Source organism: Phalacrocorax aristotelis, chromosome 2 (assembly GCF_949628215.1).
Source record: "Phalacrocorax aristotelis chromosome 2, bGulAri2.1, whole genome shotgun sequence".
Lineage (NCBI taxonomy): Eukaryota > Metazoa > Chordata > Aves > Suliformes > Phalacrocoracidae > Phalacrocorax > Phalacrocorax aristotelis.
In genome coordinates, this window is record NC_134277.1 from 102,921,469 (window position 1) to 102,936,076 (window position 14,608).

Here is a 14,608-nt window from a genome sequence, read left to right on the forward strand (position 1 = left end):
ACTCAGTCTAGATAGGCTAAAGTGGACTGTGAAAGCATCAGTATTGATAGCTGTCGCTCTTCATATTATTCTGGAAATCTGCTTAAAAACCTTTTCCAAAAAAAGAACTGCTGTTGTGCTTGATGTCCAAAGTGCCTATTTTTGGTTTTGTTCAGCAAGTGTTGTTACAGTTCCTCTTTGACTCATTAGGTCAAGAGCTGCATCCACCAGCGTGCCTGCCAGATGCTGTTTGCAGTGGCACTATAGGAGAGACTGCCTGGGTTCAAAGCAAGCAACACCTGTGCTTTAATAATGTTAGTATTGGGTCAAGTTTTCTGGAGGCTGTCGAAACTCAGTGTGTTCCCAGGAGTGGTTTTGATCCTCTATTGATTTTCACAGTTGTGTATTGTGTGTGCCGCTGTGCTGCTTGTACAGCTGATGTGGTGGGGGTTGCCCTGCTCTGTAAGACCAGGATGGGGTTCGTAGAGTAAACAGCAAGTCATAGCCCTGTCCGTGCTTGTCTGAGTTTTATGTGATTCATGTTCAGGTTTCGTGTGTATATTTCCAGGATTAATGCACACAGAGTGAAAGACATGTCACAGGATTCTTGCTTCAGATTGAAAATATTGAGCTGGAGCATATTTTTGTGTCTTGTCTTAACTTGTTTTGCAAATTCCTTGCTGTTCCACGAGAAGTCCTGATTCTGGCAGTGTCTTAGAGTACCTGCAGAGTAACAGGTCACTCGTAGCTTTTCCTCTCCCTCTACCCCTATATATAGGGTACATGAGTTTAGGTTTGTTTGGGTTTTTTATTTCACAGTATTCATGGAAAAACCTTGATTACTGCACAAGGTTGTCTGTCCTGTTTTTTGTTTTGTTTCCCAAATGAAGTCTGTCATTTTAGCACCTTGCTCCCAAATGCAATTAGTCTGTGTCAGTGGTATGGGCACAGTAATGTAATCACTTGTTTTCTCCCTATTGCATGCTTCAACATCCCTCCTCAGCACTGGGAGACTATCTTACAGACTAGTAAAAGCTGCCTAGTAGCACACTGTGGATCCATTAGTTGTCTTTATCTGTTGCATTCTCAGCTGAAGAGATTTTAGCTCAGTTATAAAATATGAGAACCCCAGTGTGGTCAGGAACCTTTTCTCAAAATGAAACAGAATTGCTATAAAGGCAAGATATCCTGTGCATTAACCTAATTTGTAAGAACTTCTTCACAAACAAAAGTAGTTTTTAAATGCCTTTCATAAATAGAGGGAAGCACATAGCAAAATGGCGTTGAACTGGTAATGGGGGATGTAACAAATTTTTGAGTTGGAATTCAGTGTTTTCTGCTGCAAGCCCTCAGTACCTTAGGGTTTTAAAATAGACTGAACACATTTCTTCAAAGACCTGGATAATATGTTTGAGGGATCTTAAACCTTTTTCAAACGGTCTTTGTCTGCCTTGGTGGTTAGTGATGGGATCCTTTTGTTGAAACTTCTTTTGAAATTCCCCATTGGTGACATTAGCAGCAGTAGCACAATACTGGTGAAGCTGAGAGGAACAGAAAACAGTCCTTGGAAAACTCTAGCCCTCTCTCTTTCCATCACTGTCAATTTTTTTCATTCTGTTACCTTATATCTCAAATAAGATTTGGATACATGCACAGGAACATGAGAATAATTACTCTATATAAAGTTACTGAGTAGAGGATATTTTGAGCGTTGCATTTTTAGAAACTAAATGTAAGAATCTGTAGGGAATTAAACTGAGAATATAAGGTGTACCAGAAAACTGGAGATAATGATTGTGATTAGCTTGCTTTTAAAACAGCTATTTTATTTATCTGAAAATTAATAGGAAAATTTGAATCCTTTCTGTGACTGGTGAGGCCTAAAAAAGGAACTGATGTAGCTGTTGCTGGAACACTTCGAAGGGCTTGAAGCTGTAGAGATACCATGAGCCTAGCCTCTGTCTGGCGTAAGCCTGTTCTGAATGATGGCAGTAGTCTTGCTCGGGGGAGTATGAATTAGCTGGTGTGGCATTGTTGAAATCCACCATTCACGTTCTGTGCAAGAAGCCTGGTGCTTGCTAGTATGTGTATGAGTTTGTATTAATGGGAAGGGGGCTTCACAGTTAAGAAATCACGGGTGAGATCAGGAAGATGTTTGAACATGCTCGTTAGCGCAGGCCCAGGAGATTTCTGCCCACCTGAAGAGGGTCAACTGCCATTCCGTGAGCTCTTGCTGCTAATAAGCGTTGTCCACAGCACCTGTTCGGTTGTGTTAAGCGGTGCCTGTAAAATTCCTCACAATGGACAGGAGCTAAAAACTTTGAGACTGGAAGTGTCTGAGAAGAAAATAACAAGGAACTTCTCTGTTGTTTATCATAATTTTGTGTATCTAGTGTAGAGGAGGAATCAAATGTTTTACCGTGCCCCCAGTTCTGCTGGGTCTCGTGGAGTTCAGTGCGGGAAAGGTACCATTCTGTGGACAGGAATCAATGAATGAGAGAAGGTACTGGAGAAATGGCTGTGCTGCCAAAGCAGCAGTCTGTGTACTCATGGTCTGTGGTATCTCGCTGCATTTAGAACTTGATGTCAGTGAGCTACTTTTCTGAAAATAAAGGAAATTTTACTCTGTTCTTATTTGTCTCTGTTGGGATGGAGCTAAACATATAGTAGCTAAGCGCATAATAAGAAAACAGAATAGATTCTAAATGGCAGGAATGAGAGCACAGACAAAACCAATCTCTGCATCGGATTGAATTTCTTTAATTCTCTTTGAGGCGTAACACTAATGCTTCTTGAATAAGTGTTTGACTTCTGATGAGAAGTTTCAGCTTTTCTGTGTGTCTTTCCTTTGCAAAATGAAGTAATTGAGTAACAGCTTTATGGTTAAAGGAAAACGAACAAGCCCATCCTAACTAGGATGCAAAACTGTCAAGGTAGTTAAGAAGCTGGCTTAAATACTCCAGAGTACAACTTTGCATTTCCAAGTCCTATGTTGTTGTGAGGAATTAGCTGCTTCAGTAAATGGGATACACTTCACTGCATTTATTAGCCTGGTCTGTTACTGTAGTGCCTGCAGAACACAGGTCATGGTAACTCAGCATTTCTTAGTATTTCCCATTTAGGTAAGGATAATCTAAACAGGCACTGATAACAGCAAAATACAAATAGCTTTGCTTCTTGCACTAATGGGTGTATATATAGCCAAAACATTATTTTTGATATTGCTCTTTGTTGCAAATATTTTGATAGCTGCCTGTTATTTGTACATTTACCTATCAAAAGTTTAAAATGTTGTGTAATATGGAGACTGTGGTGTTCACTAGGTGGATAATGGGAAAACAGGTGAACTGAGTTACAAGGCATTGGTGAGCAGCTGCAATAGGAAGCTGGGCCAAAAATGTCTTGTAAAACTGTGGCAGATTATAATGCAATTTCTAATTTTTATCAGGGCTGAGTCAAGAGCAGCTGTATATGTACATGTTCACATATATACAGTTGCAGTATATATGTACATCCTATTTTGTATCTGATTTATAAAATGATAGAAGTATTTCTAGTCTGTGACCAGCTGTTGTGATGCAGTAGATGCTGGCTTGCTGCTTAGGTGTTTTATGATATTTTTGGAATATGAGTGGCCCAATTCACATAAGGAATGCAACTCCAGTGTGCTTCGGTAGTGATCTTGGTGCTCTGTGGTTTCTTTCCTGATGTCAGAACACCTGCAGAATGGGGCATGTCCTCCTCGCTTTTTTCTGTAGTACAGGTTGGCAACCTTAGTTCAGAGAATGGTCTAACCACACTGACAGTGCCCATCTCATCACAAGAAACTTGACTTGAGTTCCAGTTTAATGCTAATATTTGTGGTGGTCGAGATGTTTTTTGGGGGAGAGCTAATGAGTTTTTGTGAATTCAGGCATATATAATATTTACTTCATGCTAGAATCAGGTGTAAGCTATAATTCTCGGGAACAGACACTGTAAAATAAACCTATTTTGCACATCACTTCTGAAATTGCATTGAGTGCTCAACCTGTAAGTAAGAGCTAGATAGAATGACATTTACTATTTTATATGTAAGGGGTCTTTATTTTATAACCGACCATAGGCACTTTATAAGTGTAGGTAAAGAATCCCTCTTGGTACAGGCAATGTAAGGGAATGTGTTTTCACTTTTTCTGTTAATTAATAGAGAGACCTAAAAATTTTTAGGACACTAGAACAAAGAATTAAGCAACTGGCTGAATCTTGTGTTATAAACCAGCATTTTAAAAAACAACTTGTTTTACAGTATCTGGATCATCAATTGTTCTTCTGCAGTGACTTTTCTTCTGTTGTTTTTGGTATTACGAATATCAGATGTGCCAGTAATAATGTGTCATGTAATTTTTTTACTGCAAATAATAAAACGAAAGAAATATTTTTTTAAATTTACATTTTGTGTAAGAAGCCATGCCAAGTAGACTTACACCTAACTATGCACTGCCATGTTTTAGACTGATATATCACTCAACTTTCCTGTCAACATCTTGGAGCTGACGTCTGTCAACACCAACATTGGCTCATCCAGGGAGCAGACAGCACAGCTGCTGTTTACTTGTCTCCAGTGATTTAACTTGAAGCAAAATATTTCAGGGCTCAGTCTTTCTAATTTCCCTGAGACTGCCAAAACCATGTTTTAAAAGTAAGCGATGTTCACATCTCCCTAGTAAGGACTTGGAGTGACAACTTGTTTCATAGACACGGCTGAGTATCTGTTGGATAGCATTTTGTCGCTGCTGGTCTTGATCTCTTGCAGAAGGTTTCAGACTCTTTCAGTCATTTCCCAAGAGAAACAAGAGCATGGGGAACAGCAATCCCTCTCCTCCTGCACCACCAGCTTTACCATACACTAAATATGATTGAATACATTTGAAAATGGAGCTAACAAGCACTGTCCTTAACTTAAAGCAATAGGGCTGATGAGGAGTTCAATTGTTCTCTTCATCTGGGAAAGCCCTGAACTTGGTTTGATCATCTAACTGTATGAATTCTGTCTCAACCACGATGGCACAATTTTTAGTGGCTTTTTGCTTTGGGATTGGCTCACTCTGCTGTAGCAGATGTCCTCTTCTGCTTTTTTCAGAGTTGAAGGCTGTTTTCCATCTCTTTCTACAAAAAAAAAAAAAAAATAGTTGCTGCTTACTAAACAACTGAACAACTAAAATAGGATGGATAACCCAACTCTAATATGCAGCTTACTGAATCAGTGGCCTCTATGTGCAAGTGGTTCTGTAAACCAGCACAGATGCTGTGGACCTTGGCGTGCGTCCTTTGTGTGGGTGGACAGCACTATTGCATTGCAAAATGGGTGGCTCCACAACTTACAAATGATCTCCATGGAGAAAGAGCTCAAGTGTTTGTGCTGATCACAAAGTTGTTTACCCAAAGCAAGTTGTCTTCTAATATAGCCACTGCTGGTTTCTGACTGGGTCCCTCCATCTTCCCAAGGGATGCTAGTTAACCCAAACTGAGGTGAGCGTCTGCTAAAACTGTCTGTCTCCTCAGCTTTGAGATACATAGCTGATGGGTTTTCTACATGGGATGCTCAGGTTGGTGCCTTGAGGGAGTGCATAATCCTTTCTCTTCTGCAGGTGTTTCCTCCTCTGAAGCATATTTTCTCCTTTCTTAACTGTTCTCTCTGCTTTCTGTAATTCTTGTCCGCTGCTGTGTGACCTAGTAGGCTCCCTAGGTCGGTTGGTCTGTCCTTTTTTTTTTTTTTTTCCTCCTCTGACAAAGCTTGCTGTCTTGCTTCAAAGTCTCTTCGGTTTATGTGCCCTAAGTTTATACTCCTGTACTTTATAGGGAGGTTGACAGACTTGGTCTACCTGTCATCTTGTATCTTCTGTGTGTCTACCTGTCATCTTGTATCTTCTGTGTGTTTATTAATAAGGGGAAGTAAAAGACCACTTAGAGTTCGGAAGTGTGCTACATTTCTGAAGGGAGAACTGGTAATTTTCATGGACCGATTATGTAGCAGCATTTTCAAAACATAAATCAGAATTTATAAATTTCTCCAAAACACCACAGAAGGTCTTCTGAATGAGTATGTACTTAAATAGAGCAATATCTGCCCTTTAAAAAGCATATGCATGCTACATTTCTTTTTTCCTTCCTCAACTGTTAGTCAACTCTTTTCAGTAATATTTAATATTGCACGAATCATGTCATATCTGTTGCTGTAGTTTGTCTGCATTGCTGCAAGTATGCATATAAATTTCTCTTGAGTACCAAAGTAAAACACTTTGAAAACATTAGTTATTTTTTTCCTTAGTAGCAATATAAATGTCTAAAACTCAGTGTTGCACAGGCTATGTTTTTTCAGTCTTTTCTAGCTAGGGATTGAAATGCTTTGACTTCTGGCAGTTTAAGTGCTGAAGCCATTGACTTACTTCTGGGTCCAGTCTAACACCAGGTAGCTAATTGGCAGATCTGTTTCAGAAATAGATAAGTGCTTTAAGCAGTAAGTACATAGGGTGGTTAAAGACTGGAAGATGGCTGCTCCTAAGCAACAGTAGCTCACTTACCTTTGCTCTGTAAGGAGGAATGTTTGTGCACTGTCTTCTAATCTCTTGGTTCACTAAGTCATCAGTGGAAGATTTCACTAGACAGAAAGTGAAATAGGAGGAAATGCGGAAACTTACAAGTCTGTCACGATTTTTAAGATGTCCCTCTTAGATTTCTTCTCTAGTCCTCCATTTTATGTCCTCTAGTCAGATTAAAACAGACTAAAAAAAACCAAACCATCTGTGTTTTTTGAGTGTTTTTCCCTCAGTATTTTGCAAAACCACATATATATATAAAAGTAATAAAGATACCAAAACACTCCGTGTTAATACCTCTGTATTCATTAAGAATGTAATGTGTGCATAATTAAGAAGTTTGAAGAATGTTTATGCTTGATAACTATAAAAGATGACCTAATCTGAAGAAATGTTTGTTTTACAGAATACTGAAACCAAGGTGGAGGAAGTAGCTAAAGAGAGTCCGAAAGCACCCAGGCTAACACAGCAGTCTTCAGAGGATAATGAAGTATTTGGTGAGTTACTCAAGACAACTGGAAAATGTTATTTGATCTGTTAGTTCAGGAAAGGGAATTCCACAAAGTCCTTGTGATCTACTTAACGTTGGTGTATGGCATCTGGGTGCGGGCCATACAGTTCCACGAAGACCTGGAAAGGTGGAGGAAAGGACCAAGAAGAAGACAAAGAAAAATCAAAGGTGTAAAATAAATCATCTCTGAAGAAAGGTTTGCAGTTGGTTACCACAGAGAAGAAAGATTGAGTGCAAGTCTTCAACAAAACTAAAAATGGATGCAGTAAGACCAAAACTAACCTTTTCTCTGTCCATGATGGATAGGACAAGCAGTGAATTCTTTAAATTGCAGAACAAAAGATTTGATTAAATATTGGGAAGGGGAATCCTAAAATAAAAACTAAATAATTGGGTTGCATCGTCTGGAGAGCATGGAGATTTATCATTGTGGGCCTTTAAAAACAGGTTAGACAAGTAACCGTCTAAACTGATGTAATGGAGTTCATCTTGTGGCAGAATGAGAGGCTAGATGACCTCTGAGAATACTTGGAGGCTGAGATTTTAGATGAGCTTCTCTTCTTAGTTTTTTGTGAATTCCCCCCGTCCCTTCCCCTGTAAGTTTTGCTGGTAGTTTTATTATTTGATCTGAAAGCCGTATCTGGCCTTTTCTTCTGCATTAAGATTCAGAAAAGAACCTTATTATTCCAACTTTGTTGATTTTATGCTAGTAGAGCTCCAATTAAAAAAGCAGTAGTCTAAGGGAGGAGAGGCAAGGGCAAGGCTGAAAGTTTATCAGTTGATGTAGTATTTAGCTCCATTATGTTTTGGAGTGGAAACTCAAAATGTGCAAAATTCATGTGGATTTTATTAAGGCTGACTAGCTTGAAAAATTTTGGATGAGCCAACTATTTATGAATACAGTAAGGAATTTTTTCTTTCAAGGTGCAAAAGGAATGGAGCATGAATAATTAATTATCTCTTACTATATATGGAAACAATGCTTATGGACATTTAAACTGGGTTTGTTTAAAATCAGATTTCCTCTATGAGATAATGTCATGTGATTGTCACAAGGGCCTGAATTCCTGGTATGAATGTTTCGAACACTGATCATATGATGCCAGCATCTGAAGAATCCACAAGTGGGCTTAAGTGGATGTAAGAACTAGTTTTCAACTTCATTAATTCAGTGGTGAGGCTATTACCTCATCTCCTCGACATCTGTTTCACCAGTTATGTGCAGTAGATCCAGTGCTTCTGGTTGTAGAGCCCCACGGCACTGTGTAATGTGCATCTCAAGCTGTGTCCTTTCTCAGTTTGGATCTCTCAGGTTTTCCTTCTGTGAGAAGGATGGAGACAGCAATGGAAACAGACATCTGCAAAATCTCAGGCTTTCAAACTTTTATCTATTCTGATCACTGGCCCCTGGTACCAGTGAAGTAAATCAGTAGTCAGACAAGCCTAAGTGGTCCATATGGGGACTATGGACTTCAAAAAATGGAAATTAAAAACCAGAAGTAGGCTTACCATCCAGTGATCCATACCCTCACTACACATTCTTTTACTAATTAAAGAAGGTCGAAATGCAGTGTACTACATGTGCTTTAAGGCTAATGATTTACTAAGAAATTGCTAAGTATTTCCATGTTCCAAATCTGAACTGAACTGCTTATCTAAGATAAGTGAATGATCAACCTTTGATAACTTTGCACAACATGGAAAATTTCTGTCCAACTCCAACACCAGTCAGACTATAGCATTTCATATCAACCCTTTTACCACTTTACAAATGAAAGTCTCGTTTGTTTTGGGTTGTTTTTTTTTTTTCAAGATTAGATCAAAATGGCAAAAAAAGAGGAAATACAGCACAAATGGTGCCTGTAATGTTCTTTTTCACCCTGGTCAAGTGAGGAAATCAAAATGGACTGAATGTGCAACTGAAAGCACTTTAGTGTGAGACGCCCTGAGAGTAGGAGGAAATTTTGGCAGATACAAATTTTATGTCTCTGAGAATGATGCTACTGTGTATACCTCCCTTTTTCTGCAGTCTAGGCAATTTCTTCAGATGTTTGCATCTATCTCATAGGGTTTAAATGATAAGCTTGAAACAGTTGTCCCTAGTAGAGTTATTTGTTTTCCCGTGGCTTAAATGATCAGATTACAGACCCTGCTCAATTATTCTCCCTCTGGCTTGATCTCTTTTGAGCTGTCCCTAATTTCTTTCTTCTTTCTTCCCAGTGATGCTAATTATAACGAGCCTCAAGTATGCACCAGGAGTTGGTTAATTTATAGCTTCAGCTTTGACTAGAATTTCTCTTCTGAAGAATTTTAAATAGCCTCCAGTGTCTCTGAGCAGGTGCAGCACAGCCTTCCCTTTTCACATAGATTGCTGTCTTCTGTGCCTTATTTATTTATTGTTCGCAAAGATCCCTTTTCCCAGCTTTTTCTGCACAATGCCACCCCCTACAGAAAGGTTAGCACAGGCAGCAGAGAAGTCAGTTCCTGCCTGGCGCAGCCACTGAGCCCCCCTCAGAAAGAGGGGCAGTGCTCCTTGACTTCTCGCCTGCCCTTTCCGCCTGGGTGCGTGGGTGTGCAGTGCAGCAGGCGCTCAGAGGAGTCGGGTCCCTGGACTGGGACTGGCTGTCCCTCTTTGCTGAGCCACCTGGTGGCAGCAACTGCCAGTCCCTGGTGGCCAACAGTGCCGGGACTACCCTGCCAAAGGGTCCTTAGCAAAGGAGGCGAAAACCTCTTGCTTTGCTCTTGTCTCCCACCTCTCCAAGGTTAGTATTGTCTTGGACCAGGTGACAGTAAGATTTATCAGGAGCAGGGAACCTCCTGTGCTGTGGACAGCACGGAATAGATGCAGTTACTAGAGACTGTTACACAGAAGATATCCGAGGGAGCTGTCCTGTTTGAATACAGCAACATTTCTTTTGAAAATACTTGCTTCCAGAGTAAATGTGGTTTCTGCAGTCCCTATCATCTGGGTACACTTTCTGAGGCAAGCACAGTGCTATTGAATGAAAATGCTGTGGTGATAAAGAACCAAGTGTGGGTATCTCTTCCAAGTCTGTCAGACCCAATAGCACTCCCTTTAAATACAAGTAAAGATTGATCCACTGCTGTGGAGGACCACTTGTGAGTGAACACGGATGTCTTAATTTTTTTCTTCCTCTTCATATGATTTGAATTTGGGAATTGCCACTCTGGAGTTTTTGGGGTTTGGTGTTTGGTTTTTTTTTTTGCGTTTCTCTTCAATATTTTTATACTGGGGTATGGCTGAAATGTCCTTAACAATGGAGCCGCGTTGTACCAGCTGCTTTATGAAACAAACAAGTCAGGTATGTTCTGTGCCTGAGAGGTCATTCTCAGACGATGAACTTACACAAGAGGATAGAGTGGAGAAATGGAGTAGAAGGGTAAGGATATGGGATAGAAGAAATCTAGTCTGTACAGTAATGGTATTTGTAACTATGAAATTCTGAATTAACAAGAGTTAGTTTTGTTTGTCCTTTGAAAGGATTTTCTTGTGACACCCAACAGAGTTCTGTTGTCTGATATATACTGAATATGCATCTGTGATGTGGAACTAGAATGTCTTGCTTGCTACAAACTTCTGTTGAACTTGCACGTAGTCAACATGGTCTCTACTGCAAGCAGCGTGTAGTCAGAAAAGGATCGTGAATGATGTCTCAGTCCAAGTGAGAGAAGAAAATTGCTGAGTGGAGTGCTGTGCATTTAAAGAAATAGATTAGGAGGTAACTGCTGACCTTACTTCCAGAGATAATTTTCAAAAGTTGATTAGATCCGTTGCTACTCTGCAGCTGTGGGGCAAAAGCCAGGGGCCAAACTGCCTGGCATCCTGGCTGGGAGGGCTGAGCCTTCCTTTGGCACAATCCCATATTGCGTTAACTTGGAGAAGGGCAAATGCAGATTTTTATTACTTTATTTCTACTACTTTTATAAAACTTAAAGGTATCTCTTTTTCCAGTTTTTTATGCTAGTTCTGCCCTAGCATAAAGTTACAAGTAAGGAAAAATTCTCCATGGGGGATCTGTGATATGTTGACAGCATATTCCCCTTTCTGATAGCAATGAAAAGTCTAAGTGTACTATCTTTCTCAAACGGGAAGGTTTCATTTCTATCTAGTATATCAGTTCTAAAATTGTATCTGTGGAAGTGGCCATGGTTCTTCATGGCTTAGTGCTTTCCAGTGATCCATGCTGTGTGGCTGGAGTTGTACTTGTGGGGTGTTGGGTATTGTTGTTGTTGTTGGGGTTTGGGGGCAGCGGGGTTGTGTTTTGTTTTTATACAGAAGGCAAAATGAACTCTTGCTGCCTTCCTTCCCCCCCACCCCCTGATCAGAATTGTAGAGCTTTTTTTTTTTCCTTTCATTTAAGCTGGAGCATTGCTCTGTTCCAGGCATGGTAAAGTGACGCTGGACACAGCACCATTGTCATTCTGCCGTTTCTAATTGCAGTGCTGAGTACATCCTGAGATATCTTTTGTATGCAGAGCTTCAGGATATAGCTAGAATCCGTACATTCAGCACAATTCCACAGCGACCCTGACTGACCCTGATTCATTGCTTATGCTGACGCCTGCTGCTGTGTCCTACGCAGAATGTCCTGTGGATATTTGTATAACCCTACGCAGGTTGAACTTCTGTCTCCACAAGATCTCCACCTGTAACAGTTTGACAGATGTAGTCATATTCACCACTGGCTTCCTCTAACATGGTAGGACAAGGGTGGCTGCAGGTGCTGCAGTCCCACCATGTCCCCATGTAGGAATTTTTGGATGATGGGTATTGGGTACCAGTTTTTTTGGGTGTTTTTTTTTAATTTTGTTTTGTGGGTTGGTTGGGGTTTTTTTTCAGTTGGGGATTTAATGATGGTATATAAAGCCCATTCTCCCGAAATAATAGGCAGTGTTGACCTCCTACAAATTAACTACTGCTTGTACAAAATATACTTACAAGGTGGGAATATAATATATGATTGTGTGCTACGTCTGTATGGATTTCACTCTTCTTGCATCCATTTTTGCTTTTTAAGTTCTCATTTAAAAAAGGGAGGGGGCAGAATGCAAAAGGAGGAGCTGGAAGGCATTTAGCAGCTCCTGGCTGCACAATGCCTTTATCAGGGAGTGATTTGGTCATGTCAGGAGCATGCTAAAAGCTGAGGGTTATTGTAGTTCAGTGACCTTCTTACTGGGAAGCTTCTCTCTTTGTAAACACAATCAATCGTGGGACACGAGCTATGACTTTAATGCAAAATAATGCAAGCTTACACAAAAAAATCAATCTGGAGGGACAGCAAATTGTCCTAAAATAGACGTTATTACCACAATGCAGTTATTCTCTCTTACATGAGAGGTAAATGGGGGAATTTAGTCTCCTGTAGTTTTTCATTATAAGCTAAGTGATGATTCTGTTGTTCCAGCTGTCCGCGTATTTCCGCATTCCTTCACCATCTCTTTCCTTTTCCCAGTTTCTTGCAAGACTTGGCCTGTCTGCTTCTATCCAGAGACCACTGGTTTATCCAGACAGCAAGTCTGGGTTAAGTTTAGGAGATGGAAAGAATAGATTTACATTTTAACAAAAAATGCTTGGCACTTTTTGTGCAGTTGTTGGATCTCAGAAGTAGGGCTGAAACTCTGTTCTTGCAAGATCTTATGTGTCATAAAACATTTTTTGCAAACCATGTGTAGGGAACCTTGCCCAGTTTACATATGGATAAGAGAAGCTGAAGACTAGAGAACTGCTGTGGTTGAAAGAGACCCACAGGATTTCAGAGGCAGCAGTTGGCCAACTGGTGGGATTTTTTGTTATTTTAGGGTTTGAAGCTTTTTCTAAAGTATAGGTAATTTGCATTCTGATGCTAATTCTGTGGTTGGTTTGGTTAAGGCTCATTTTTATGGATTTTCTTTTTTTAACAATAGCATTCAAACATTTTTTTCTGGCACCTGCCTGAGGCTTTAAACAATAACAGCAGCTCTTAGACATCTCACTAGTTAATATGCCATTATAATTACTGTACTGCTCTTCGTCTAAACCTTTAAGATTGCTTTTAACATGGCACTGATGTTTACCACAAAATTAGTGCACAAGCGCTTAAGGACATTTTAACAAGTCTGATCTGGTATGATTTTTCTTTTTTTCTCATCTGTACCACATGCAAGCTATGTGCATAACGGGGGTTTGGGTTCTTCTCCCCCTTTCATAGGGACTGGAGTTGTTACTAGATTCGTTAGTGTAGGCAGGGACCTGAGGTGGTGATGCTTGCTGTATTTTTAGCAGTGCAGGGCTGGTGGTCTGTGCTGCTGTAATTAATCAGCACAATAACAGTATAATAAATGATTTATTATTTTAAAGCTTGCTACACAGTGTACAGGACCTGCTGAATTTTTTTCGCCTTGTTTATTCAGTAAGAGTGAGTCTGTATGTGAGATGGGGAGAAGCACAATAGGCATTTACCATCCTATTGTTATCCAGAGCACACATTGTAGCTGATTGTAAAAGTGAGGATGGCTAAGGGTGGTCTAATGTCACATGTTACTTGGTGGTGTTATAAGGCCTTTGGCTAATTAGCTAGCCATGAAAACAAGTTACTCCTTTCCCAGTGTATTTTGTCATCTTTGTCCTGTTAGCAGGCTGCAGCCCAAGGGAGTATTCTGGTTGCACAGAAGAAACAGTGTCCTTAGTGTTCTCTGTCACTGATCCTTATGTACCATCTTTGGTTAAGGCACGATTTTATCTGTAAAAAGTGCTTCTGAAAGATCTATATTTTGGGGAAAGTAGCTGGGATGTTGCTGTTTGTCCCATTTCCAGTTTTGCTGAGGCTGAATAAACGCTTAGTTCTGGATGGAGTGAAATAAGAAGCAGAATGCTCCTCCATGGGCCAAGTGCTCTTCTGTTGTGTTAGCTGAAACAGATGTTGTCACTAAAGTTTAATTATAATGTGACTTACTTTTTAATGCAATGGCTAGAAGAGAATCAGAATGAGTTTATGTACAATTTATTAGGAGAATACGGAAACACAGCTGAGGTTGATAATCCTCTTGTGTCTTAAAAAAAACCAAAATATGAAAGCCACCAGCTTTGGCTTTCTGCATAATAAGAATTATGGAATTTCATCCCTAACACGTGATTTGAGCCAAAATAATGTCCTGTTGCAAGAATTGTATTTTATAAAAAAAAAAATAATAAATCCACCTGATTCTTCTTAAGCTTTCAGTGGTCAGTTATCCTGGTTAAAAAGAGGCACTTTGCTGATGGTCTAGCCCCCATAATTACCTCTGATTGTGTGACCAGGCTCTGTTAGGCTGCCCATAGCACACATCATCAGAGAGAGATGCTAACCCAGATTTTTTTTGTATCTGAATGCAGAAGACAGAAACCAGGAGGGGAAAGGGATACAGAGGTAAAAATTGTGGCCTTACACAAACAGTAGGTCAGTGTCAAGCTGGTGCTTCCCATCCAGTGTGCTGTCGATTGGGTGAAATTTCAATTCCTTTTAACTCCTTGTCAGGATCAGATGGGCTTGAGAAATTCTGG

The 14,608-nt window shown here is 40.1% G+C and overlaps 1 protein-coding gene across 3 annotated transcripts in view; it reads left to right on the plus strand.

Moving 5' to 3' along the window:
• MBP (myelin basic protein) overlaps positions 1–14,608 on the plus strand; it is a 121,058-nt gene that overhangs the window by 51,289 nt on the left and 55,161 nt on the right. For all 3 annotated transcript variants that reach the window (XM_075084561.1, XM_075084559.1, XM_075084560.1), the window contains exon 3: positions 6,964–7,054. In XM_075084561.1, the coding sequence (XP_074940662.1) occupies positions 6,964–7,054 (91 nt within the window). The remainder of the gene's footprint in view (positions 1–6,963; positions 7,055–14,608) is intronic.